The sequence below is a fragment of the Pseudophryne corroboree genome, chromosome 5 (assembly GCF_028390025.1).
Source record: "Pseudophryne corroboree isolate aPseCor3 chromosome 5, aPseCor3.hap2, whole genome shotgun sequence".
Taxonomy (NCBI): domain Eukaryota; kingdom Metazoa; phylum Chordata; class Amphibia; order Anura; family Myobatrachidae; genus Pseudophryne; species Pseudophryne corroboree.
In genome coordinates this window covers 500,440,759-500,465,739 of record NC_086448.1, presented here as the reverse complement: position 1 = coordinate 500,465,739, position 24,981 = coordinate 500,440,759, and the positions used below count along the sequence as shown (strand labels likewise).

The following is a 24,981-nucleotide window of genomic DNA, read 5'->3' as shown; positions in this document are numbered from 1 at the left end:
GGTACCTCTTCTACAACAAGGGAAGGGGTATTATTCCACTCTTTTTGTGGTACCGAAGCCGGATGGCTCGGTAAGGCCTATTCTAAATCTGAAGTCCTTGAACCTGTACATAAAGAAGTTCAAGTTCAAGATGGAGTCACTCAGAGCAGTGATAGCGAACCTGGAAGAGGGGGACTTTATGGTATCCTTGGACATCAAGGATGCGTATCTCCATGTTCCAATTTACCCCTCACACCAGGGGTACCTCAGGTTCGTTGTACAAAACTGTCACTATCAGTTTCAGACTCGGGTCTTTACAAAGGTAATGGCCGAGATGATGATTCTTCTTCGAAGAAAAGGCATATTAATTATCCCATACTTGGACGATCTCCTAATAAGGGCAAGGTCCAGAGAACACGGGTGGATTCTGAATATTCCAAAATCCCAGTTAATGCCGACAACTCGTCTGCTGTTCCTAGGGATGATTCTGGACACGGTTCAGAAAAAGGTTTTTCTCCCGGAGGAAAAAGCCAAGGAGTTATCCGAGCTTGTCAGGAACCTCCTAAAACCAGGAAAGGTGTCTGTACATCAATGCACAAGAGTCCTGGGAAAAATGGTGGCTTCTTACGAAGCAATTCCATTCGGCAGATTCCACGCAAGAATTTTCCAAAGGGATCTGTTGGACAAATGGTCAGGGTCGCATCTTCAGATGCACCTGCGGATAACCCTGTCTCCAAGGACAAGGGTGTCTCTTCTGTGGTGGTTGCAGAGTGCTCATCTATTGGAGGGCCGCAGATTCGGCATACAGGATTGGATCCTGGTGACCACGGACGCCAGCCTGAGAGGCTGGGGAGCAGTCACACAAGGAAGAAACTTCCAGGGAGTATGGACGAGCCTGGAAACGTCTCTTCACATAAACATTCTGGAACTAAGAGCAATATACAATGCTCTAAGCCAGGCAGAACCTCTGCTTCAGGGAAAACCGGTGTTGATCCAGTCGGACAACATCACGGCAGTCGCCCATGTGAACAGACAGGGCGGCACAAGAAGCAGGAGTGCAATGGCAGAAGCTGCAAGGATTCTTCGCTGGGCAGAGAATCATGTGATAGCACTGTCAGCAGTGTTCATCCCGGGAGTGGACAACTGGGAAGCAGACTTCCTCAGCAGACACGATCTTCACCCGGGAGAGTGGGGACTTCATCCAGAAGTCTTCCACTTGCTGGTAACCCGTTGGGAAAGACCAATGGTGGACATGATGGCGTCTCGCCTCAACAAAAAACTGGACAGGTATTGCGCCAGGTCAAGAGATCCGCAGGCAATAGCTGTGGACGCGCTGGTAACGCCTTGGGTGTACCAGTCGGTGTATGTGTTTCCTCCTCTGCCTCTCATACCAAAAGTATTGAGAATTATACGGAAAAGAGGCGTAAGAACGATACTAGTGGTTCCGGATTGGCCAAGAAGGACTTGGTACCCGGAACTTCAAGAGATGATCACGGAAGATCCGTGGCCTCTACCTCTAAGGAGGGACTTGCTTCAGCAGGGTCCCTGTCTGTTTCAAGACTTACCGCGGCTGCGTTTGACGGCATGGCGGTTGAACGCCGGATCCTAAAGGAAAAAGGCATGCCGGAAGAAGTCATTCCTACTTTGATTAAAGCAAGGAAGGAAGTAACCGTGCAACATTATCACCGAATTTGGCGAAAATATGTTGCGTGGTGCGAAGATCGGAGTGCTCCGACGGAGGAATTTCAACTGGGTCGATTCCTACATTTCCTGCAATCAGGATTGTCTATGGGTCTCGCATTGGGATCTATTAAGGTTCAAATTTCGGCCCTGTCGATTTTCTTTCAAAAAGAATTGGCTTCAGTCCCTGAAGTCCAGACCTTTGTTAAGGGAGTGCTACATATACAGCCTCCTGTGGTGCCTCCAGTGGCACCGTGGGATCTCAATGTGGTTTTGGACTTTCTAAAATCTCATTGGTTTGAACCACTAAAGAAGGTGGATTTGAAATATCTCACATGGAAAGTGAATGCTTCTAGCCCTGGCTTCGGCCAGGAGAGTGTCAGAACTGGCAGCTTTATCTTACAAAAGCCCATATCTGATTTTCCATTCGGACAGGGCAGAACTGCGGACTCGTCCGCATTTTCTCCCTAAGGTGGTGTCAGCATTTCATCTGAACCAGCCTATTGTAGTGCCTGCGGCTACAAGTGACTTGGAGGACTCCAAGTTACTGGACGTTGTCAGAGCATTAAAAATATATATTGCAAGGACAGCTGGAGTCAGAAAATCTGACTCGTTGTTTATATTGTATGCACCCAACAAGATGGGTGCTCCTGCGTCTAAGCAGACGATTGCTCGTTGGATCTGTAGCACAATCCAACTTGCACATTCTGTGGCAGGCCTGCCACAGCCTAAATCTGTAAAGGCCCACTCCACAAGGAAGGTGGGCTCATCTTGGGCGGCTGCCCGAGGGGTCTCGGCATTACAACTTTGCCGAGCAGCTACGTGGTCAGGGGAGAACACGTTTGTAAAATTTTACAAATTTGATACTCTGGCTAAGGAGGACCTGGAGTTCTCTCATTCGGTGCTGCAGAGTCATCCGCACTCTCCCGCCCGTTTGGGAGCTTTGGTATAATCCCCATGGTCCTTTCAGGAACCCCAGCATCCACTAGGACGATAGAGAAAATAAGATTTTACTTACCGATAAATCTATTTCTCGGATTCCGTAGTGGATGCTGGGCGCCCATCCCAAGTGCGGATTATCTGCAATAATTGTACATAGTTATTGTTACCTAATTCGGGTTATTGTTGAAGGAAGCCATCTTTCAGAGGCTCCGCTGTTATCATACTGTTAACTGGGTTTAGATCACAAGTTGTACGGTGTGATTGGTGTGGCTGGTATGAGTCTTACTCGGGATTCAAAATCCTCCCTTATTGTGTACGCTCGTCCGGGCACAGTACCTAACTGGAGTCTGGAGGAGGGTCATAGGGGGAGGAGCCAGTGCACACCACCTGATCTGGAAAAGCTTTACTTTTTGTGCCCTGTCTCCTGCGGAGCCGCTATTCCCCATGGTCCTTTCAGGAACCCCAGCATCCACTACGGACTCCGAGAAATAGATTTATCGGTAAGTAAAATCTTATTTTTTCACTATCTTTAGGTTCCGTGTTGGACTTATTACACGGACATAATAACATCAGGGAACAATTTATAATTCAGACTATAATATTTTGTTAATGGAATTGCGCATGTTATATATCAATGCAATTTAGGCCACAGTTATGGGCAGAGTGTAAATGCTGTGATTGTCCATTTGTATTTTTCAAACTATGTGATAAGTGGATCCCTCTTTCTTTAAAATTTATATCTTATATTTTATTGGTAAAAAAATTTTCCTTCCAAAATATGGTTATTACGGTGTTTCTTATCTATTATGAGGATCTAGTACCATTTTGGCACAATTTATAATTTGGAGCTTATGCTTTGTAAGTGGATCTAATGTTACTAGATCAATTACTAATGTTTAATCAATAATATAATCATGTTGGGTCAGGGTCATTGATTGAATTAGAATGTGTCATTATTAATTGACAATAAAAGAAAAAAAAATTTTACCGATTAATTGGGGACTGAGTTTTTGATTAGAACCATGTTCTGTGCATGTATATACTATCCTTGGTCCGCAAATTGCTCTAAGGATTTCAATAATTGTATCTAATTGAAAGTCACGCCTGCACTGAGACTGCTATTTATACAGCTCTGATTCACAGATCTATGCGATACCGATGTGAACAAGCCTTAGTGAAACGTACGTCATCAGCATACCAGACGTACACGGTTTCCGGGGGTGTGGAATCCTCAGCCCGACCCGGCATCTGGTCACGTGAGCGGCTCTCTGCATCTGTCCGTGCACACAGGAATGGCGGCATACACACGCTTCTATTAACATTTCAGAGCGGCTCTCTCATCCACACTAGTTCTCCTACTGCCTCTGCACTGTGGCGGCACAACAGGGGAGGAGGGGTTCTTTTTGGGATAGCAGAAGCAACTCGCACTTCTTTCTTCTATCCCGGCATTAGACGTGACCCGAACTCTCATCAATCTCATTCACTGCATTATTGCACATGAGGCGACAGCAGAAAGGGGAACTAGTCTGATAGTGCCGGGACCTGTTTACTTTCTCCTAAAAGCACTTACATGTAATAGCAGCTTACTGTTTTGCAACTAGGTATACTACATTATGATACATTGTTGTTATCAATAGATACAATATTATATTGTTTCACAAAAAACTGCTATTATGTGGGTTCTGAATATGTTGTAGCTATTGGCCTGACAAAATGGAATGACACATAAGGAGACAGGTCTTGCTGATAGAGGTTTTTTTCTCTTCAATACATGATGTTACAGTGATGAGCAATTTAGTAATGGGACCATGATTATGATGTGTATACATTTATGAATATAACTTACATGCGCACGTCATCAAGTGGTATTATTGAATCATATGAACCACATGTCTCTCTCCTGTTCTATTAATTATCAGCTACTAAAAAGAAATGTGTATGTTCATGAGCTGCCACTACGCATGATTAGGAGATGCATATGTTTAAATAATTAAGATACGGATTAACAATTAAGATACCGATCGTGATTATACATATGTTTAGTAATTAAGATACGGATTGCTATCAATTATCCATTGATTTTTTGATGCATTAGGTGTGATATCAACTGTTATAGATTGCTGAATTGTGCATTTAAATTTATACCATTCCTGTCCTCTTAGAGGACTACTATTTCCATCTATTAAAGGGGATGTACACCAGTAGATCAGGCAGTCGCCGCTAACCGGGTATATGCCTTTAGTATGAGATCCAATCATTTATTAAGAGAGATCTCTTTGAACTTTCAGCTACCCGTAAAATTATTTAACCAATATTTCACTTTTTGTTTCACACTTTCTCATCATATGTTAGAAGTAACCTTTGGATGGGTTATCTATACTATGAAATCATTGATGAGTTATTTACACTATGAAATGATTATCATTATTTTTTGATTGTATATTCGTCATATTAGCAGATACGTGGCTATGTTTCGAATATGTCTATTTGGAGACTTCATAAGTACAATATAGTGAATATTAACCACGTATAAGCCATGTGTTTAGACATACAATGATTTTGTATCACTAATAGTCAATTTTGACCAACCTGTTTTGTTTATGTCTTATTTTGACCACTTTATTTTAATAATTTCAATAAATGTTAAGTTTTAATCTTACAATATTTACAAATTTAATGATAAAAAAAGAGTGCGCCACAAAGTAAGCCTTCTCTGGGGGACGACCGCCTTATGGTCGCTCTCCCTTTTGTTCCTTTTATAGATTGCATTATGCTTACTGGTGCACCTCCAGCCCAACTTAATTTTATTTAGGGTATTCTACTTATTTAATTATTTCTCCTAAAAAGGCTGGTTATATATCTTTTCATCAATACTGTTATAGCCTGTGCATGGCCCCTCGAGACTATATGTCTCTCCTTCTCTCTTGACTTTAAAGGATGCGTCAGATCGAAAGGTGGACACAGCTTTAAAGTCTATTTTGGTAGCAGCAGGTGCAGCACAGAGACCTGCGATCGTATGTGCTTGGGTCAACAAGGCCATGGGTGCATGGTCTGGGTGTATTGTACAGGCTATTCAGGAGGAAAATAGCTTGGAAGAGATTACCCAACTGGTGGAACACGTTCGAGAATCTGCTCCATACTTGTGTCAAGCCTCAAAGGATCTTAGCAGAATAGCATCGCGCATCTCCGCATCGGCCATATCGGCTAGACGGATTTTATGGCTCAGAGAATGGCAGGGAGACTCTGAAACCAAGAAGGCGGTAGAAGCCATCCCTTTTGGGGGTGACATGCTTTTCGGTTCAGAATTGGACAAGTGGATTTCGCAGGCTACAGCAGGGAAATCCACCTTTTTGCCTACTCCTTATACGAGAGCCACTCCGCAGGTTAGGAGAGGTTATTCGGGACCAGCGTTTAATTCATTTAAATCGCAGTCCTTTCGAGCCCAATGAAGAGGCTTTGGTGCACAAGCACGCGGAGGCAGAGGTAGTGGACGCTCACAGGCAGCAGCCAGAAAGCAGGATAAACCTGCTGACAAGACCGTGGCATGATGGTCTCCCGGCCCACCTGGTATCACCCTTAGTGGGCGCACATCTGGAAGATTTTCGGGACATCTGGGCCAACACCTCACCAGATCTTTGGATGGATTTTCAACAGAGACCTCAGTCAGTTTTTTACAATGGGTTTGCCTCGGTGCCCTCAAAAGGCAAAAGCTCTACTGACAGTAATTCAAAAGTTACTACGGTCAGAGGTCATTTCTCCAGTTCCCGCCTCCCAGTGAGGAACGGGTTTCTATTCCAAGCTTTTCGTCGTGCCAAAGCCAGATGGAACGGTCAGGCCGATACTCGATTTAAAAGCTTTAAACCAGTTTCTAAAAATCTACAAATTCAAAATTAAATCAGTCCAGTCGGTCATTGCAGGTTTGGAACATGGGCAAGTTCATGGTGTCCATGGACATAAAGGATGCATACCTGCATATCCCAATTTGGTCTCCCCACCAAGCTTACCTAAGGTTTGCACTGGTGAAGGATCATTACCAATTCAGAGCCTTACCATTCGGTCTATCATCAGCTCCATGGATCTTCACGAAGATCATGGCGATCATGGTTGTAGGATTGAGGCTATTAGGGGTCACGATAACGCCTTATCTGGGCGATCTTTTGATCAAGGCCTCCTCTCCAGAGAAGCTGATGAAGGATGCTCAGACATCTCACCGATTTCTCATTCAACATGGGTGGATTGTGAACTTCCAGAAATCCAACCTCATTCCAACTCCACTGCTTCAGTTCCTCGGTCTCATCCTGGACACTGCAATTGAGAATTTTCCTGCCGGAGTCAAAGATCCAGGACATACAGAAGTTAGTTGCTCATGTACTAAGGACACCGACGGTGTCTCTGCACCTCTGTGTGCAACTTCTCAGGAAAATGGTGGCGTCGTTCGAAGCTCTCCAGTACGGCGGACTTCATTCCCGACCATTCCAGATGAACCTCATTGCTCACAGAAATCTCGGAGCAGGAAAGAGATTCGGCATTTGGGATTGGAGGATCCTGACAACGGACGCCAGTCTCAGAGGTTGGGGTGCCGAATTAGAGGACCGTCGGTTCCAGGGAAGACGGACATTACAGGAGAGCAGATTACTCATAAACATTCTCGAACTAAGAGCAGTTTACAATGCGCTTCTCTTAGCCGAAGACCTGGTCATGGGTCAACACATAAGGATTCAGTCGAACAATGTCACAGCGACGGCTTACATAAACCGTCAAGGAGGAACAAAGAGCAAGATGGCGTTAAAAGAAGCCACAAAGAATTTGTTGTGGGCAGAAAGGCGAAACATAATCCTCTCGGCAGTGTTCATTCCAGGTGTGGAAAACTGGGAAGCAGATCATCTCAGTCGCCAGGCTATGCATCCGGGAGAGTGGTGCCTACATCTACGGATTTTCAACATGGTGGTGAGGAGATGGGGCCTACCTCAAGTCGACCTAATGGCGTCTCGGCAGAACCACAAACTGCCCAGATATGTGTCCAGGACAAGGGATCCAGCAGCAGAAGGAGTGGATGCATTAACACTTCCTTGGTGTTACAAGAAGGTTTACATCTTTCCACCTTTCCCACTCCTACCCAGGGTTCTTAAGAGGTTGAAACGAGAACGAGTATGGGCGATTCTAATCGCACCAGATTGGCCCCGCAGGAGTTGGTACTCAGACCTACGAGGGATATTAGCGGACGATCCTTGGCGGTTACCTCAGAGAGAGGACCTGCTATCTCAGGGACCGTTTCACCATCCGGACCTGAACAGGCTGCGTTCAACGGCGTGACTTTTGAGACCCGGATCTAAAGAAGCAGAGGGATACCTAGAACGGCCATTCCTACAATGATTGCCGCTAGGAAGCCGGTCGCAGCCATGCACTACTACATAATTTGGAAGAGGTACATGGATTGGTGTCAGGAACGGGGGTGGAATTCAACGACCTTCCACTTATCCAGACTTTTATTTTTTCTCCAGGCCGGCCTAGAATTAGGTCTGCGGCTGGGCTCTCTGAATGTTCAGGTTTCGGCTCTTTCCATCCTTTTTCGACCGCGGTTGGCATCCTTGCCAGAGGTTCAAACCTTTTTACAGGGGGTTCTGAGGATACAGCCCCCTTTTTGTCCTCCCACTGCGCCATGGGATTTCAATTTGGTGTTGGAATTTTGAAATCGTCACTCTTTGAGCGGTTAGCGAGAATAGACCTGAAATATCTCTCTTGGAAGGTAACGTTATTGCTGGCCTTGGCTTCGGCTAGGCAGGTTTCTCAGTTGGGAGCCTTATCGTGTAAGAGTCCTTTTTTTTTTTTTTTTCATGTGGATTAGGCGGAACTCCGTACAAGAGCGGATTTCCTTCCTAAGGTTGTGTCAGGGTTTCATGTGAACCAACCAATTGTGGTCCCATCTTTCCAGGGTCTCGTAGATGGGGATGTGTCCTTGGATGTAGTCCGAGCCTTACGGGTATACGTACAAGTTACGTCATCCTTCAGAAAGTTGAACCATTTGTTTGTTCTTTATGATGGGCCATAGAAGAGTTGGCCGGCTTCTAAGCAGTCTCTGTCTCGATGGATTAGACTTGCCATTCGGCAGGCTTATGTTTCCTGTGGTAGACAGGTTCCGGTTCAGACGGGTGCTCATACCACCCGATCGGTGGGTGCCCCCTGGGCGGTTGCCAGAGGTGTCTCCACTTCTCAGCTTTGTAGTGCGGCGACGTGGTCCTCAGCCCACACGTTCGCAAAGCTTTACAAGTTTGATACCTTTGCGTCCGAAGATTCTAGGTTCGGACGTTTGGTTTTGCAGGCCACCGACAGCACTCCCTCCCTGGGGGTTAACTTTGGGACGTCCCCTAATGTCTAAGAGTGCTCCAGTGTCCCCTAGTGGATGGAAGAGAAAAGAGGATTTTGGTACTTACCGATAAATCCATTTCTCTGAATCCTCTAGGGGACACTGGACGCCCGCTTCGGTGCGGTCAGCCTGCTGTGTTCATAGTTCTTGTTCATACAGTTCGTACAAACAGCGTGTGTTAATTTCGGTTAAAGAAGTTTCTTGGATGCTGTTTGATATGTTGTACGGTTCTTGTTCATACAGTTCGTACAAACAGCTTGTGTTAATTTCGGTTAAAGAAGTTTCTTGGATGCTGTTTGATATGTTGTACGGTTCTTGTTCATACAGTTCGTACAAACAGCTTGTGTTAATTTCGGTTAAAGAAGTTTCTTGGATACTGTTTGACATGTTGTATGGTTCGGTTCCTCGCCATGTGCTATAGTGTCATGTCCTATTCTCTCAGTCAATTTTCAAAACTGAGGGAGGAGGGATGTGAAGGGGGAGGAGCCGGCTGTGCAGACAATACTAATTTTAGATTGTGCCACACCTCCGGTTGCAAGCTTCACACCCCTAATGTCTGAGTGCTCCAGTGTCCCCTAGAGGATTCAGAGAAATGGATTTATCGGTAAGTACCAAAATCCTCTTTTTATATTGAATATGGTAGAAAACAGGTAACCAATGGAGGGACTGACAGAGTGGATTTGCAGACTATTAACGTCTAGCGAGGAAGATTAGACTTGCAGCTGCATTCAGAATGGATTGTAGTGGTGAGAGTCGATTTTGGGAAGACCAGTTAGGAGACTATTGCAATAATCAATGCGTGAGATAATGAGAGCATGGATTAGTTTTTTACCAGTGTTTTGTGTAAGGTATGGTCGTATTTTGGATATGTTTTTTAGATGCATATATCATGATTTAGAGACAGACTGAATGTGGGGAACAAAGGACAGATCAGAGTCAAGGATGACACCTAGGCAGCGAGCTTGTGGGGTAGGGTTGATTGTTGAGTTTCAACAGTGATCGAGATATCAGATTGGTACCTACTATTGGCCGGTGGAAATATAATTATAATGGCAGAAAGACATTCAGTGACGCCGCCCAGTACAGATCGTGACAAATCAGGGGAGGATAGGTAGATTTGAGTATCATCTGCGTACAGATGATACTGAAATCCAAAATAGCTGATTAGTTTACCAAGAGATAAAGTATAGATTGTGAAAAGCAGAGGACCCAAGACTGAGCCTTGCGGTACTCCAACTGAAAGAGGTAGCAAAGAGGAGATAGATTCCGAGAAGCGAACACTGAAGGAGCGATTAGATAAGTAGGATAAGAACCAAGAAAGGGCTGTGTCTTTAAGACCTAGGGATTGTAGTGTTTGTATGAGAAGAGAGTGGTCTACCGTGTCAAAGGCAGCAGATCTAGAAGAATAAGTAGTGACCAAATCATTAACCACTTTAGTTAGTGCTGTCTCTGTGGAGTGTTGGGAACGGAAGCCTGACTGAAGTGGGTCCAATAAGTTGTGTGAGTTAAAGTGTGTGAGTCGAGTGTATGCAAGTCTCTCAAGTAGCTTAGAGAGACAAGGGAGCTGAGAGATAGGGCGGTAGTTTGAGAGAGAGTTAGTCAGAATTTTGTTTTTTCAAAATGGGAGTAATCACTGCATGCTTGAACAGTGAAGGAAAGATACCAGTAGTGAGTGAGAGAGAGATTACAGACGTTAGTTAAGGTAGGGATGAGCACTGGAGACAGAACTTTACTTATTTGTGAGGGTAAAAGATCAAGAGGAGAGGTAGTAGAGAAGTAGGATGAGAAGAGAATAGTTTTGCACATTAGCTAACAAATTTGCTGCTGCGATCAGGTCTGAATTAGGCCCATGGACCTTAGAATCACATGCAGAGTTGTTTTGGACATCATATGGTTTGGGATAGATCTGGCTTCTATCATGACTTTTTTTAGAATGAAGTTGTGCAAGAGGAAAGTTCAGGTCACCGTGGCTGATCTGGAAACTCCAGTTAAAAGCTGCATGGCCATAACACACTTGGCTGTATTTGTTTACAAATTGCATTGTTTATTCTGTAGATTTTGTTCAACATGCAAGCTAATAATTTTATTAAATTACTTTTCAGGCCGACATGTTGAGATCTTTAGCTCATACCAAACCTACTGTAAATGAGGAGGACCTGGAAAAATTAAAGAAATTCACAGAAGACTTTGGGCAAGAAGGATAATCTAGCAAAAATAACCCTGCATAATTCAAAGTTGCCTTCAGTAGCCTTTTCCCTTTCTTAGGTATTCTTGCTACATTATACATGGCATACCAAAAAATATTTGCCAGTAAAACTGATCATACAAGTCACATTCTTTCAATATTCACGGAGTTCTTGTGGATGTCCCAGTATATGTTATAAGGTTTATCTTGAAAACAATATCCGGGCAATAGTACTACCATGTGAATCAGACGAGCAGGACTGTTATTCAAAATCTTAAATCATTCTGTTGTAGCCCAGCTTTGTATTATTTATAATGGGGGACACCATTATTTACATGGATTTGTGAGAAATTTGTCTGGAGAAGCAAATGATCGGCACTCTTGCATTTGAATGTAAGTGACCAAGAAAATACTTTATTCTGTTGTGCTGGGAAACACTTGTCAGAAAAAAGGTTAATGGTTATGTGCAATCAATCCTTTGGGTACATTACACACCATTTTTATTGAAATACTTAAGAATGTTGAGATATTATCCTTCTAGTTCAGAAAATGAATACATGCAAGGAATTTTTAAATGTATTCTCCTAAAGACATATTCTATATCATTTGGATGTATATACCTTGTGCATTTTTTCTTGTTTTTTTTTTTTTTTTTTTAGTTGTGTATTGGGAATAATGTAGCTCTTAGCTAATTGCACAACTTTATTTTGTATGTGTGTGTATATATCTGTATATTTTTAAATTTCCAAGTACATATGTTTGTTAAACACATGCCAAAATATTAGAGGGATTAAACGGAGTTATATATAGACGTGTCTGTCTGTTATCTCATTTAGGAAAAGAATGCAAAATTTGGAACATTTGCTATACGTTACATTAGTTACTTTGCATCTTTATGAAACTCTTGATGAGGATTATCTATAATCTGATGCCTTGTTTGAATATTTTCCTATGAAAAAAAGGCATAATGTATATTTATGAATACTGCAATGTGACAGATATGATTTTGTGCCTTTGTAAGTAAAAGGTAAAAAAAGAACAATTGGTTTGCATAATTCAATTCATTCCATAACATCAGTTCTTTTATCTATGTACAGAACTGATGCATTAAATTTGCATTCAGCGCTGATAAATCACAATGGGGGTTTCTTTCTGGACACTCATGGCAGTGGGGTGTGTTTTGTTTGATCATGTGTCTATAGTTTTATGTACTGTTTATACAAGCAATCATAGAACTTCTGTTTACTCCAATAAACTTTTATTCGCTATATGAGGTACTTTTTTTTTTTTTTTTTTTCATTTTCATTTTATTATATTATAGAAATCTTTTTGTAAAATTATAGAAACAACTTTTAGATTTTCACTAAAAGCCATATCCCCCTACTCCTGTCTTAATTGTGCCCTTTTTCCATTCAACTAAGGCTCGGCACACACTATACCAGTGGATCTGACAACATAACTGGCTCAATCAGCTGTGATGTCAGTCCCGCCCGTACACATAGACATGCTGAGATATATCCACATTGGCTGTGCAGCAGGGTTCGCAGACATATCTGGAGTACACAAGCCGATGACCTACAGATGTATCGCATGTTCGATAGAACGAGAGATAAATATACTGTATGTATGTGTGGGTGTGTATATATGTATGTGTGTGTGTGTGTGTATATGTATGTGTGTGTGTGTGTATATATGTATATATATATATATATATATATATATATATATATATATATATATGTATATGTGTGTGTGTATATAGATATATATATATATATATATATATATATATAGATATAATTTGTACTCCTCTTCCCTACTCTTTGATTGTATGTAAGCATTTATGTTATTAAACTTGTATGCACTTGTCTTTGCCACTGTCCAGCATTGTGGTGGCCCACCCAATGTATGCATTTTCCACCCAATGCGTTTCCTCAGGGTTCTGTCTGCTTGTATGTGAAGGATGCTAGCCAAGCATTATGCTTTACTTCATCACTGATGTTATAGCTTCAATGCGCTCACATGCATAATATGGCTTCCTTTGATTGCTCAAAAGATATTCCAGATGTAGCTACAAATTCATAGTTGAGAGCATATCCCACTCCCCCAATTTTAAGTTTCTTATACAGCTGTTTGTTTTAGTTAATGACCGAGTTTCAACCTACATATGAAAATGATGATCATTATCTCCTGTTTTGATATGATTGGTTAATCATACACCTGATATTGTCATACACTGAAAGTCAAATATTGATTTGACTTTAATTTTTCTTATGTTCGTTCACTTTGCATTTTGTTTATTGATAAAATAAACTATTAACACTTCTATTTTTGAAAGCATTCTTTGCAGCATTTTTCCACACCTGCCTAAACTTTTGCACAGTATTGTGTATGTATATATGAATGGCATTGACCAGTCCCCTGAAAGTGTCCTGCAGGGCCTGGCTGAGCCTTGTGTTTTTTTCTTTTGGTAAGCTCATATTTTTAAATCGATGAAAATAATAAAACACATAGGGGTGTATTCAATAACTGTCGGAAAGCTGCCGTCTTGTCGGAAAGACGGCAGCTTCCGACAGAAATAGGTTGGAAAGGGGTCCGACCTATTCATTAGAGGCAATTTTTTTCTGACAAGTCGGAAATTCCCGACTTGATGGAAAACACGTGGATCGGCGGGGGACAAATCCGACAGGTTTTGGCCCCCTTTCCGACAAACTGAGGAGACAAGCGATGCTGGGGGAGCGGAGAGCAGCGGTCGGCGGGGGGCGCTGGCTGCAGGGGGTACATGCCTCCCCCTGCTGCCCCAGACATGTCACCCCGCAGCCAGCTCCCCCCGCCGATCTCCGCACCCCCTGCTGCCCAGGTTACCCCGCCGCCGTCCCGCTCACGGCCGCCGCCATCTGCACTCCTGGCCACTGCTGTCAGCGCATCAGAAGCCGCAGGACAGGACCCTGTGTACGGCCAAATCAAACAGTCTGAATTGCCCGTCCATTGAATAGGGGTTTTCTGATCCATTCTGACAACTGCATGTCGGAATGGATCCGAATCTTATTGAATATACCCCATAGGCTTCATATGAAAAAAAAAATACAGGGCCCCACATGAAAATAATAAAACACACAGACTTCACATGAGCGAAAAATACACACATTGACCACCACATAAAAAAACAAACACCTAGGAGTATATTGTTTTGGAACAATAGGCAGAAACGCCTGTCCATTATATTACTTATTAACAAATTAAAAAGTTTGTCTATAGCCATAAATACTGTATTTATATGTGCCACATAAGAAAATGGAACACCAAACTTTCTACATACCTTTACTGAACAGTGTGTGGGGACTGGGCCCGGGAGGCACAGATGGGCAGGCAGCCATGCAGGTGATTGCTGCACAGGCAAGGAGGGGCAGAAGACTATCAATCAGCGGGGATCGGGCACCTGGAGGTGGCACCCTTGCAGCTTGGCGCCGTACCTGGCGTGATTGGCTGACCGGCAATGACTGAATGACAAGGGGCACACAAATCATACAATGACTGATAGCTCACATGCTACGTGAAAATATTCTAAAAAGTTGTGTTCAAGTCCATTTCTGGGAGCATTGAGTAGCTAGTTTGCATCAAAGCATTGGTGTTCTATAACTACAGTGCATCCAGAAAGTATTCACAGCGCTTCACTTTTCCACATTTTGTTACGTTACAGCCTTCTTCCAAAATAGAATAAATTATTTTTCTCTAACGTCCTAAGTGGATGCTGGGGACTCCGTCAGGACCATGGGGAATAGCGGCTCCGCAGGAGACGGGGCACAAAAATAAAGCTTTAGGATCAGGTGGTGTGTACTGGCTCCTCCCCCTATGACTCTCCTCCAAGCCTCAGTTAGGTTTTTGTGCCCGTCCGAGCAGGGTGCAATCTAGGTGGCTCTCCTAAAGAGCTGCTTAGAAAAAGTTTTTTTAGGTTTTTTATTTTCAGTGAGTCCTGCTGGCAACAGGCTCACTGCATCGAGGGACTTAGGGGAGAGAATTTCAACTCACCTGCGTGCAGGATGGATTGGATTCTTAGGCTACTGGACACCATTAGCTCCAGAGGGAGTCGGAACACAGGTCTCACCCTGGGGTTCGTCCCGGAGCCGCGCCGCCGACCCCCCTTACAGATGCTGAAGATTGAAGGTCCGGAAACAGGCGGCAGAAGGCTCTTCAGTCTTCATGAAGGTAGCGCACAGCACTGCAGCTGTGCGCCATTGTTGTCACACACTTCACACCAGACGGTCACGGAGGGTGCAGGGCGCTGCTGGGGGCGCCCTGGGCAGCAATATATAATACCTTTTATGGCAAAAGAATACATCACATATAGCCATTGAGGCTATATGTATGTATTTAACCCATGCCAAATGTCTAAAACTCCGGGAGAAAAGCCCGCCGGAATAGGGGGCGGGGCTTATTCTCCTCAGCACACAGCGCCATTTTCCTGCTCAGCTCCGCTGTGAGGAAGGCTCCCAGGACTCTCCCCTGCACTGCACTACAGAAACAGGGTAAAACAGAGAGGGGGGGCATATTTTGGCGATATTTTTATATATTTAAGCGGCTATAAGGAACAACACTTATATAGGGTTGTTCCCATATATATTATAGCGCTTGGGTGTGTGCTGGCAAACTCTCCCTCTGTCTCCCCAAAGGGCTAGTGGGGTCCTGTCTTCGATAAGAGCATTCCCTGTGTGTCTGCTGTGTGTCGGTACGTGTGTGTCGACATGTATGAGGACGATGTTGGCGTGGAGGCAGAGCAATTGCCGATAATGGTGATGTCACCCCCCAGGGAGTCGACACCGGAATGGATGGCTTTGTTTATGGAATTACGTGATAATGTCAGCACATTACAAAAATCAGTTGACGACATGAGACGGCCGGCAAACCAGTTAGTACCTGCCCAGGCGTCTCAGACACCGTCAGGGGCTGTAAAGCGCCCTTTACCTCAGTCGGTCGACACAGACCCAGACACAGACACTGAATCTAGTGTCGACGGTGATGAAACGAACGTATTTTCAAGTAGGGCCACACGTTATATGATCACGGCAATGAAGGAGGCTTTGCATATCTCTGATACTACAAGTACCACAAAAAGGGGTATTATGTGGGGGGTGAAAAAACTACCTGTAGTTTTTCCTGAATCAGAGGAATTAAATGATGTATGTGATGAAGCGTGGGTTAACCCAGATAGAAAAATGCTAATTTCAAAAAAGTTATTAGCATTATACCCTTTCCCGGCAGAGGTTAGGGCGCGCTGGGAAACACCCCCTAGGGTGGATAAGGCGCTCACACGCTTATCAAAACAAGTGGCGTTACCGTCTCCTGATACGGCCGCCTTCAAGGATCCAGCAGATAGGAGGCTGGAAACTGCCTTAAAAAGTATATACACACATACTGGTGTTATACTGTGACCAGCCATCGCCTCAGCCTGGATGTGCAGTGCTGGGGTCGTCTGGTTGGATTCCCTGACTGAAAATATTGATACCCTGGATAGGGACAGTATTTTATTGACTATAGAGCAATTAAAGGATGCTTTCCTTTTATATGCGAGATGCGCAGAGAGATATTTGCACTCTGGCATCGAGAGTAAATGCGATGTCCATATCTGCCAGAAGGAGTTTATGGACGCGACAGTGGTCAGGTGATGCGGATTCCAAACGACATATGGAAGTATTGCCGTATAAAGGGGAGGAATCTATCGGATCTGGTGGCTACGGCAACTGCCGGAAAATCCACTTTTTTACCTCAGACCCCCTCCCAACAGAAAAAGACACCGTCTTTTCAGCCGCAGTCCTTTCGTTCCTATAAGAACAAGCGGACAAAAGGACAGTCATATCTGCCTCGGGGCAGAGGAAGGGGTAAGAGAGGGCAGCAAGCAGCCCCTGCCCAGGAACAGAAGCCCTCCCAGGGTTCTGCAAAGCCCTCAGCATGACGCTGGGGCCTTACAAGCGGACTCAGGAACGGTGGGGGGTCGACTCAAGAATTTCAGCGCACAGTGGGCTTGCTCACAGGTGGACCCCTGGATTCTGCAGGTAGTATCTCAGGGTTACAGGTTGGAATTCGAGAAGTCTCCCCCTCGCCGGTTCCTAAAGTCTGCTTTGCCAACGTCTCCCTCAGACAGGGCGACGGTATTGGAAGCCATTCACAAGCTGTTTGCTCAGCAGGTGATAGTCAAGGTACCCCTCCTACAACAGGGAAAGGGGTATTACTCCACGCTATTTGTGGTACCGAAGCCGGACGGCTCGGTAAGACCTATTCTAAATCTCAAATCTTTGAACCTGTACATACAAAAATTCAAGTTCAAGATGGAGTCACTCAGAGCAGTGATAGCGAATCTGGAAGAAGGGGACTTTATGGTGTCCCTGGACATAAAGGACGCTTACCTGCATGTCCCAATTTGCCCTTCACATCAAGGGTACCTCAGGTTCGTGGTGCAAAACTGTCATTATCAGTTTCAGACGCTGCCGTTTGGATTGTCCACGGCACCTCGAGTCTTTACCAAGGTAATGGCCGAAATGATGATCCTTCTACGAAGAAGAGGCGTATTAATTATCCCTTACTTGGACGATCTCCTGATAAGGGCAAGATCCAGAGAACAGCTGGAAGACGGAGTAGCACTAACCCAACTAGTGCTGCAACAACACGGGTGGATTCTGAATTTTCCAAAATCTCAGTTGACCCCGACGACACGTCTGCTATTCCTGGGAATGATTCTGGACACGGTTCAGAAAAAGGTGTTTCTTCCGGAGGAGAAAGCCAGGGAGTTATCCGAACTTGTCAGGAACCTCCTAAAACCAGGGACAGTGTCTGTGCATCAATGCACAAGAGTCCTGGGAAAGATGGTGGCTTCTTACGAAGCGATTCCATTCGGCAGATTCCACGCACGAACTTTTCAGTGGGATCTGCTGGACAAATGGTCCGGATCGCATCTGCAGATGCATCAGCGGATAACCTTATCGCCACGGACAAGGGTGTCTCTTCTGTGGTGGTTGCAGAGTGCTCATCTGTTAGAGGGCCGCAGATTCGGCATACAGGACTGGGTCCTGGTGACCACGGATGCCAGTCTGAGAGGCTGGGGAGCGGTCACACAAGGAAGAAACTTCCAGGGAGTATGGTCAAGCCTGGAGATGTCTCTTCACATAAATATACTGGAGCTAAGAGCGATTTACAATGCTCTAAGTCTGGCAAAACCCCTGCTTCAGGGTCAGCCGGTGTTGATCCAGTCGGACAACATCACGGCAGTCGCCCACGTAAACAGACAGGGCGGCACAAGAAGCAGGACAGCAATGGCAGAAGCTGCAAGGATTCTTCGCTGGGCGGAAGATCATGTGATAGCACTGTCAGCAGTATTCATTCCGGGAGTGGACAACTGGGAAGCAGACTTCCTCAGCAGACACGATTTACACCCGGGAGAGTGGGGACTTCATCCAGAAGTCTTCCACATGATTGTGAACCGTTGGGAAAAACCAATGGTGGATATGATGGCGTCCCGCCTCAACAAAAAACTGGACAGGTATTGCGCCAGGTCAAGAGATCCTCAGGCAATAGCTGTGGACGCTCTGGTAACACCGTGGGTGTTCCAGTCAGTGTATGTGTTCCCTCCTCTGCCTCTCATACCAAAAGTACTGAGAATTATACGGCAAAAGGGAGTAAGAACGATACTAGTGGCTCCGGATTGGCCAAGAAGAACTTGGTACCCGGAACTTCAAGAGATGCTCACGGAGGATCCGTGGCCTCTACCTCTAAGACGGGACCTGCTTCAGCAGGGACCGTGTCTATTCCAAGACTTGCTGCGTTTGACGGCATGGCGGTTGAACGCCGAATTCTAAAGGAAAAAGGCATTCCGGAAGAGGTCATTCCTACACTGGTAAAGGCCAGGAAGGAGGTGACTGCACAACATTATCACCGCATTTGGAGGAAATATGTTGCGTGGTGTGAGGCCAGGAAGGCCCCCACGGAGGAATTTCAACTGGGTCGATTCCTACATTTCCTGCAAACAGGATTGTCTATGGGCCTCAAATTGGGGTCCATTAAGGTTCAAATTTCGGCCCTGTCGATTTTCTTCCAAAAAGAATTGGCTTCAGTTCCTGAAGTCCAGACTTTTGTAAAAGGAGTACTACATATACAGCCCCCGGTTGTGCCCCCAGTGGCACCGTGGGATCTTAATGTAGTCTTGGATTTTCTCAAATCCCATTGGTTTGAGCCGCTCAAATCGGTGGAGCTGAAGTATCTCACATGGAAAGTAACCATGCTACTGGCCCTGGCTTCAGCCAGGAGAGTATCAGAATTGGCGGCTTTATCATATAAGAGCCCATATCTGATTTTCCATACGGACAGGGCAGAACTGCGGACGCGTCCACATTTTCTGCCTAAGGTGGTGTCAGCGTTTCATCTGAACCAGCCTATTGTGGTGCCTGCGGCTACTAACGAGTTGGAGGATTCCAAGTTGTTGGACGTTGTCCGGGCATTGAAAATATATATTTCAAGAACGGCGGGAGTCAGAAAGTCTGACTCACTGCTTATATTGTATGCACCCAACAAGATGGGTGCTCCTGCTTCTAAGCAGACGATTGCTCGTTGGATTTGTAGCACAATTCAACTTGCACATTCTGTGGCAGGCTTGCCACAACCTAAATCTGTCATGGCCCATTCCACAAGGAAAGTGGGCTCATCCTGGGCGGCTGCCCGGGGAGTCTCGGCATTACAACTCTGCCGAGCTGCTACTTGGTCAGGGACAAATACGTTTGCAAAATTCTACAAATTTGATACCCTGGCTGAGGAGGACCTTGAGTTCTCTCATTCGGTGCTGCAGAGTCATCCGCACTCTCCCGCCCGTTTGGGAGCTTTGGTATAATCCCCATGGTCCTGACGGAGTCCCCAGCATCCACTTAGGACGTTAGAGAAAATAAGAATTTACTTACCGATAATTCTATTTCTCGTAGTCCGTAGTGGATGCTGGGCGCCCATCCCAAGTGCGGATTGTCTGCAATACTTGTACATAGTTATTGTTACAAAAAAATCGGGTTGTTAATTGTTGTGAGCCGTCTGTTCAGAGGCTCCTACGTTTGTCATACTGTTAACTGGGTTCAGATCACAAGTTATACGGTGTGATTGGTGTGGCTGGTATGAGTCTTACCCGGGGTTCAATATCCTTCCTTATTGTGTACGCTCGTCCGGGCACAGTATCCTAACTGAGGCTTGGAGGAGGGTCATAGGGGGAGGAGCCAGTACACACCACCTGATCCTAAAGCTTTATTTTTGTGCCCTGTCTCCTGCGGAGCCGCTATTCCCCATGGTCCTGACGGAGTCCCCAGCATCCACTACGGACTACGAGAAATAGAATTATCGGTAAGTAAATTCTTATTTTTTCCCTTAAAATTCTACACACAATATCCCATAATGACAACGCCCTAGAGGATGCTGGGGTCCACATTAGTACCATGGGGGTATAGGTGGGTACACTAGTAGCCATTGGCACTTGAAGAGTTTGAGAGTGTGGGCTGGCTCCTCCCTCTATGCCCCTCCTACCAGACTCCGTTTAGAAAATGTGCCCAGAGGAGCCGGTCACAGCTAGGGGAGTTCTTCTGAGTTTTCCTAGTAAAATGTTTTGTTTTAGATGGTTCGATTAGTCTTTCACCCCTATACCCAGGTCGGACGACCGATTTGCACGTCAGGACCGCTGCGGACCTTCCTGCAGCGAGGGACTGAGGGGGGGAGCAGTGTCCGCCCTGCGGAGTCTGAGCCACTGTCTCCGCTGACTGGATACTGAGCTCCAGAGGGGTCTGATCGTTCTCTGCCACAGGGGACCGCTCGCCCCAGCAGCATGCTGCCACCCCCTTGCAGACCTGAAGAATCGGTGGCGAGTGAGACACCGACCACCCTAGCAAGCGGGGGGCAGGTGTGAAGATGACGGCAGCAGGGTTGGAGCGCAGTATTAACTGCGGTACACGGTGCGGTGCTGGGAGGGGCGCCCTGAGCCAGCGCTACACCCTACACTGGTCCAGAAGCCTGTCAGGGTCCCAGGATCTCAGCCAGCACTAAATCCTCAGGCCAGTATAAGCAGAAGAAGAGTGGGAATATGGTGCCATTTTGGGGGCGGAGCTTCTCAGAGCGGACCCAGCAGTGTTTCAGCGCCATTTTCCTGCCTGCACAGCGCTGAGCAGGAAAGAAGGTCCCTCCACAGCAACTCCAGCTATCTGTAAATGCTACCAGGGGTTGTAGAAGGGGGGGCTGCAATATGACTGTGTATCCTATTAAGGTGTACAGTCAGCGCTGACAAGGGGTCTCCCTTTGGTAAAAGCGCTGTATGTGGGTTGGCTCCAATCTCTGTGTCTCTCTTGCCATTCTTGGGGGGGGGGGGGGGGGGGGAGGGACTCTGTCTGCCCTCACCTGTGTGTGTGTGTGTGTGTGTGTTTGGTGGTCTCTTTTAGCTATGTCCAGGGACACTGTGTCATATGCTGCGGAGGATATGTCCTCACAGGATGATCCCTTTCCATGTAATGAGGATAGCACTGGTTTAGCACAGATTCCAGCATGGGAGCTTGAATGGTTTTCCTCTATCAAATCTTGGATTACTCAGATTTCTGCCTCTCTTCCAACGGGGGTGCAATTAATGATAGAGGCTATCAGCGATGTGTTAAATATCAATGATACCACACCTGAGCAGGTTGGGGAGGCTTTTTTCACTGAACATAAGAAAGCCTCGCTAACCTTCCCTGCGTCAAAGGAATTGAATGCTATATTTGAGAAAGCATGGGAAAACCCGGAGAAAAAAATTCCAGATCCCTAAAAGGGTCCAGGTGGCGTTTCCTTTCCCTGAGGATGATTGGGAAAGCCCACCTATTGTTGACGCATCTGTGTCCAGACTCTCAAAAAAGGTGGTTTTACCTGTTCCAGGATCTACCGCCTTAAAGGAGCCGGCTGATAGAAAAATTGATAATACACTTAAATCAATGTACACTGCTTCAGGGGCCACATTACGTCCCACTATTGCTAGTGCATGGATTGCAAGGGCTATAGTAAAGTGATCGGCTACCTTACTAGAGGATTTGGATATGATGGATAGAGGGGATGTTGAATTGTTTTTGCGTAACATTCACGATTCAGCAGGTTTTATGGTAGAATCCATGAAAGACCTGTGTTCCATGGCTGTGGAGATCACTTCCATGTCTGTTTCAGCTCGTCAGGGACTGTGGCTGTGCCAGTGGTCTGCCGACGCGGAATCCAGGAAAAGTGTGGAGTCCCTACCCTACACAGGTCAGGCTCTCATTGGGGAAGCTTTGAATATCCACGGCTACAGCGGGTAAGTCTCCGTTTCTTACCTTCAGCTGCTCCTGCTCCGAAGAAATATTTCTCTTCATTAGCATCTCAGTCCTTTCGGCCTAACAAGCCTAGAAAGGCCAAACCGTTTAATACCTTCTTTAGGGAAGGTCGAGTTAAATCCAAGAAACCTGCTGCAGCAGGTTCCCAGGAACAAAAGCCTGCTTCAGGTACGCCAAAGTCCTCCACATGACGGTGGACTGCGCGGCCTGGAGGTGGGTCCTGTGGGGGCGAGACTCAGTTCAGTCACGTCTGGGTATCGTCCGCCCTGCATCCCTGGGTGATAGATATTGTGTCCCAGGGATACAGGGTGGAATTTCAAAATATCCCTCCTCGCCGATTTTTCAAATCAGGCTTGCCAGTTCTACTGGCAGACAGAACTGTACTACAGGAAGCTGTCCAGAAGTTGGTGGAGGCACAGGTCATTGTACCAGTTCCTCCTCATTTACAAACCACAGGTTACTATTCGAACCTTTTCGTGGTACCGAAACCGGATGGTTCGGTCAGGCCCATTCTGAACCTAAAATCACTGAACCCCTTTCTAAAGGAGTTCAATTTCAAGATGGAGTCTCTCAGGGTGGTGATATCAGGTCTGGAAGAGGGGGAATTCCTGGTATCCCTGGATATCAAGGATGCGTACCTCCACATTCCGATTTGGCTGCCGCATCAGGCTTATCTCCGTTTCGCATTATTGGACTGTCATTTCCAGTTCCAGGCCCTGCCATTCGGCCTCTCAACAGCACCGAGGGTGTTCACCAAGGTGATGGCAGAGATGATGGTTCTTCTCCCCAAACAAGGGGTGAACATCATTCCATATCTGGACTATCTGCTGATAAAGGCTTCGTCCAAGGAGAAGCTGTTGCAGCCCATTGTTCTCACAACCCACGTACTCAGTCCACGGTTGGTTTCTGAATCTCCCAAAGTCGCATTTGGAACCGACCCAGAGGTTGTCTTTTCTGGGGATGATCCTCGACACAGAAGTGCAGAGGGTGTTTCTTCCGCAGGAAAAGGCGTTGGTGATGCAAACAATGGACCGGGATGTCTTGAAGCCAGCCCGGGTGTCAGTTCATCACTGCATTCACCTTTTGGGAAAGATAGTGGCCTTCCAACTGGATCTCCTGGACAAGTGGTCAGGATCTCATCTCCACATGCACCAGAGGATTCGTCTGGTCGCCAAAGGCCAGGATTTCACTACTCTGGTGGCTCCAATTGCCTCACCTTCTGGAGGGCTGCAGGTTCGGGATTCAGGTCTGGGTCCTAACCACGGATGCGAGCCTTCGGGGCTGGGGCGCAGTCACTCAGGGGGAAACATTCCAAGGAAGGTGGTCAAGTCTGGAACCTGGGCTGCCCATCAACATCCTGGAACGAAGAGCCGTCTACAACGGTCTTCTTCAGGCGGCCCATCTTCTAAGAAATCGGGCCATTCAAGTGCAATGTAACGACAGTGGCCTACATTAACCTACAGGGCGGAACGAAGAGCAGAGCTGCATTGTCAGAGGTGACAAGATCCTCTGAGCAGAAAGATGCGTTGGCGCTCTCAGCAATCTTCTTCATTCCGGGAGTAGACAACTGGGAAGCAGACTTCCTCAGCAGACACGATCTCCATCCAGGGGAATGGGGTCTCCATGCGGAGGTGTTCAAGGAAATTACAGACCTTTTGGGGGTTACCCCAAATAGACATGATGGCCTCTCGTCTCAACAAGAAGCTTCGACACTATTTTTCCAGGTCGAGGGACCCATAAGCAGTGGCAGTGGACGCCTTGGTGTCTCCGTGGGTGTTCTGGTCGGTGTATGTGTTTCCACCTTTTCCACTCATTCCAAGAGTTCTGAAGCTCGTAAAGAGATCAAGGGTTCAGGCGATCCTCATTGCTCCGGACTGGCCAAGGCGGGCTTGGTATGTGGACCTTCTGAATCTCTTGCTGGAAGAGCCGAGGCCCCTTCCTCTTCGGGAGGATCTACTGCTGCAGGGACCGTTCGCCTATCAAGACTTACCGCGGCTACGTTTGACGGCATGGAGGTTGAACGCCTGATACTAGCTCAGAAGGGCATTCCGAAGAAGGTCATTCCTACCCTGATACAGGCTAGGAAAGGGGTAACGTCTAAACATTACCATTGTATTTGGAAGAAATGTTTCTTGGTGTGAATCCAAGAGGTTTCCTACGGTGGAGTTTCAACTTGGACGGTTTCTCTTCTTCCTGCAAGCAGGTGTGGATATGGGCCTGAGGTTGGGATCTGCGAAGGTCCAGATTTCGTCCCTCTCCATCTTCTTCCAGAAACAATTGGCTGCCCTCCCTGAGGTTCAGACTTTTTTGAAGGGAGTTCTGCACATCCAACCTCCCTTTGTACCGCCTTGGGACCTTAACATGGTGTTGCAGTTTCTCCAGTCAGATTGGTTTGAACCTCTACAGGAGGTTGAAGTCAAATTTCTTACTTGGAAGGCGGTCACATTGTTGGCCTTAGCTTCTGCTAGACGTGTGTTGGAATTAGGGGCTTT

The 24,981-nt window shown here is 46.0% G+C and overlaps 1 protein-coding gene across 1 annotated transcript in view; it reads left to right on the top strand.

The window, feature by feature from the left end:
* VPS4B (vacuolar protein sorting 4 homolog B) overlaps positions 1–12,418 on the top strand; it is a 144,447-nt gene extending 132,029 nt beyond the window's left edge. Inside the window, exon 11 of the mRNA XM_063923019.1 lies at positions 11,068–12,418. Within this exon, the coding sequence (XP_063779089.1) occupies positions 11,068–11,169 (102 nt within the window). The 3' untranslated portion in view covers positions 11,170–12,418. The remainder of the gene's footprint in view (positions 1–11,067) is intronic.
* Positions 12,419–24,981: the final 12,563 nt, after the last annotated feature.